At 35.4% G+C, this 2,959-nt stretch overlaps 1 protein-coding gene across 1 annotated transcript; it reads right to left on the reverse strand.

Annotated features, from left to right (window-relative positions):
- Positions 1-1,121: 1,121 nt before the first annotated feature.
- On the reverse strand, positions 1,122-2,759 carry LOC112035926 (protein ABC transporter 1, mitochondrial). Its single transcript, XM_065779848.1, has 2 exons — positions 2,454-2,759; positions 1,122-1,238 (listed from the first exon to the last, which is right to left on the reverse strand). The coding sequence occupies exons 1-2, from the start codon at positions 2,757-2,759 to the stop codon at positions 1,122-1,124; spliced, it is 423 nt and encodes a 140-aa protein (XP_065635920.1).
- Between the last annotated feature and the right edge of the window lie 200 nt (positions 2,760-2,959).

Genomic DNA, 2,959 nt, shown 5'->3' on the forward strand with positions numbered 1-2,959 from the left:
GTTTATTTATTTTTATTTTTCCCTAGTATATTAGGGTTACTCAATTGCTTCTCCTATCATTATTTCTTTGATCTTCTCTGTTCATAGAGACATCTTCTCAACATCCTCTCCTTGGCTACAGTTTTCTTGGAAATACATAAGAGAGTTATGAACACGACATGTAAGACTAATGGGTCTAAAATCTTTAACATTCATGAAGAGCAATAAATGTAGCATTCAAGCCCTTTTCAAACATATTGCTTTTATGGAAATACTTGAGGAAAGTTACTAAAACTTCCCTTATGACGCTCCAGAATACTTGGGAAAAAGCCATGCTATAGCCATCTAGGCCCAGTGCCTTGTCCCCATTCAAACTTTTGAGGGCCTGAAAAATCTCTTCTTCAACTTGCAGTTGTCTATCATATATATAAAACTTGCAGTTGTCTAATATGATTGTATCATCAGTGTGAAATGGCAATTTGATAAAAGAATTTGGTATTGCAATCACATTTCTTTATCCAAATTGATCGTATTTTTAATTTTTGTCTCCAAATTATTTCTTCCATCAGAATGAGTTTTTCAGACTCTGCCTTAGCAGAATCTAGTTTCTCTTCTCAACAGAGTGGCCTATCGTCCTCCTATTAATCAGATCTAATGATAACATCCATGAAGAATTTTTTTTTCCCTTCACATCACCATACACCTCCTTATTCCACTGCATCAAATCTTGCCTCAAAAGTTTAGAGTTTTCTTGCCAAAATGAAATTGGGGTTGCCTTGGAAATTACAAGTGGCCGTCCATTGTTTAACCTCCTCCTCAAATCCTTCAGCCTTAAGTCACGTGTTCTCAAATTTGAAAGACCCACTACCTCTTGTAATACCATTATCATTAAGTATGGTAGGGAGTGATTTGACAAAAATCTAGGCAATTGTCTTTAAAAAAGACTACTGAATTGCTCCTCCCATTCCAAGGAAACCAAAAATCTATCTAAGCATGATAACTAGGATCATGATTATTAGACCACGTATATGAACATCCTTCCAAGGGTAGGTCAACCAAGTTTAGCTCAAAAATAAAATATGAGAAATCCCACATCGCAGATTTGTCTTTAGCAGAACCCACTATCTCGCTTTGGATTATGGTTACATTGAAATCCCCCTTTTACACCCCTGGATCCCCACCAATTGTGCACCCTTGCTAACTCCTCCCACAGTATCTTGTTCTGCGTCCTCATTGGCTTTATAAACCCCACAGAATGCCTAATAGAAATCATCAAGTACATTTTTTAATTTGCATGATACGGAAGATCACCAATAGCTTCGTCAACTTTAGTGACTACCCTTGTGTCCCATAGTACCGAAACACATCCTGAAGCTTCCCCAGAATTTTGGTGGAGTTAATCCACAAATTGATATCCCCAGATGCTTCTTTTTTTCTTTTTTCTTTTTAAATGAAAGCTCCAGATGACTACATCTAATTTCCATTCCTTCAGTAAATTTCAAATCCTCTCATGTCTCCCCCACCCACACATTCATCCCATGTAATATCATGACGCTATTTTAGCTACATGATGGTAGCAACAGGCCCTTCCCTTTTCATATGGATCTCCCAATTCTTCTTGTGATTTTAGAATCATGGTTTAATTAGCCAAAATGAGGTTCTGCCCAAGAATTTGACCCTTGGAGTCACCATTAGCCCCTTCTTCTCGTATATCCTTTGATTCCATTCCAGAATCTGTGGAGTTTGTCTTTGCTTACCTTATATACCATGACCACATAAAACGGATATACTGCCTGCCCTGATCTCCCGCTGGATTTAATTGCCCTCTTTCTACTGGTTTGTGTCCTTGTGGTTCCTCCTCTTATCTGGTATCTAGTAGTTGTGAATTTTTTTGTTGTCCCCAGTCTTGTTTGGTTCATTGTAATTGTTGCTGGTTGGTTAGGTGCTTTCAGATTGGCATAACACTGTGGCCTATGTTGCACAGACACGGACACGGACACGGAGATTCGGCAATTTTTGAAAAATAAGGATACGACACGGCAGTTAAATAATTAATTATATTTTATATTTAGGCACATTTTTAAATATTTTTAGACATAAAATACGTTTATGTCTAGAATTTAAATTATATAAGAACTACAAATAAGTAAACTAACACCCAAAGTAGTACAATAATACACAATATTTAACTTTAATAAATAAATAAAACTATAGCGGGACACAAAAACAAAAATCACTAAAGTCATAATAAATATTATAATTTATAAGGCAAAACAAAAGGCTGAGTAAAGAAATACATTAACTATGAGAGTGGGATTAAAAAAAAAAAAAAGCGTTATAACTTATAACTTATATAAATAAGTGAGTAACAGTACTGAGTACACCCATTACCATTCAGTCACCAAAATTAATATCCGAAAAAAAAAAAAAAAAAAAAAAAAAAAAAAAAAAAAAAAAAAAAAAAAANCAATAACCGATGGTACTTCTTCTTGTTTTTGTTGATGCTGTGTTGGGTCTGAGGAAGAATTGTCACTGTCAGAGGTGGTGGTGTCGAAGTAAACAACAGAATCGAGTTTGGAGGAGGAGGTAGGGTTTGGGAGGTGGCGGACCCTGCCCTTGGTGAGACCAGATAGGTCGGTGGCGGATACAACGGCTTTCTTGATTAGATTTTGGAGATCGCCATTCTTGGCGGCTTCGAAAGCTTGAGAATCCTTAACAATTTCCTTGGCGATTAACGACACTCCCTTCACAATTCTACTGGCATCCTTCAACAAACCCATAAGTAACAACCTTTGTTTCTATATCTATTCTACTCTATTTTAGTATATCATGTCTTTTTTTATTTGATTTTTTTTTTTTTGGGGGGTTTGGTATCAATTTCTTTTTTCCCTTTTTTAGTTCATTTTACATATATAACCAAAAATAAATAAATAAATAAACATCAACGTATAAAATTATTTTGTTTATTTTTGCTTTGACT

Source organism: Quercus suber, unplaced genomic scaffold (assembly GCF_002906115.3).
Source record: "Quercus suber isolate HL8 unplaced genomic scaffold, Cork oak 2.0 scaffold_219, whole genome shotgun sequence".
NCBI lineage: Eukaryota > Viridiplantae > Streptophyta > Magnoliopsida > Fagales > Fagaceae > Quercus > Quercus suber.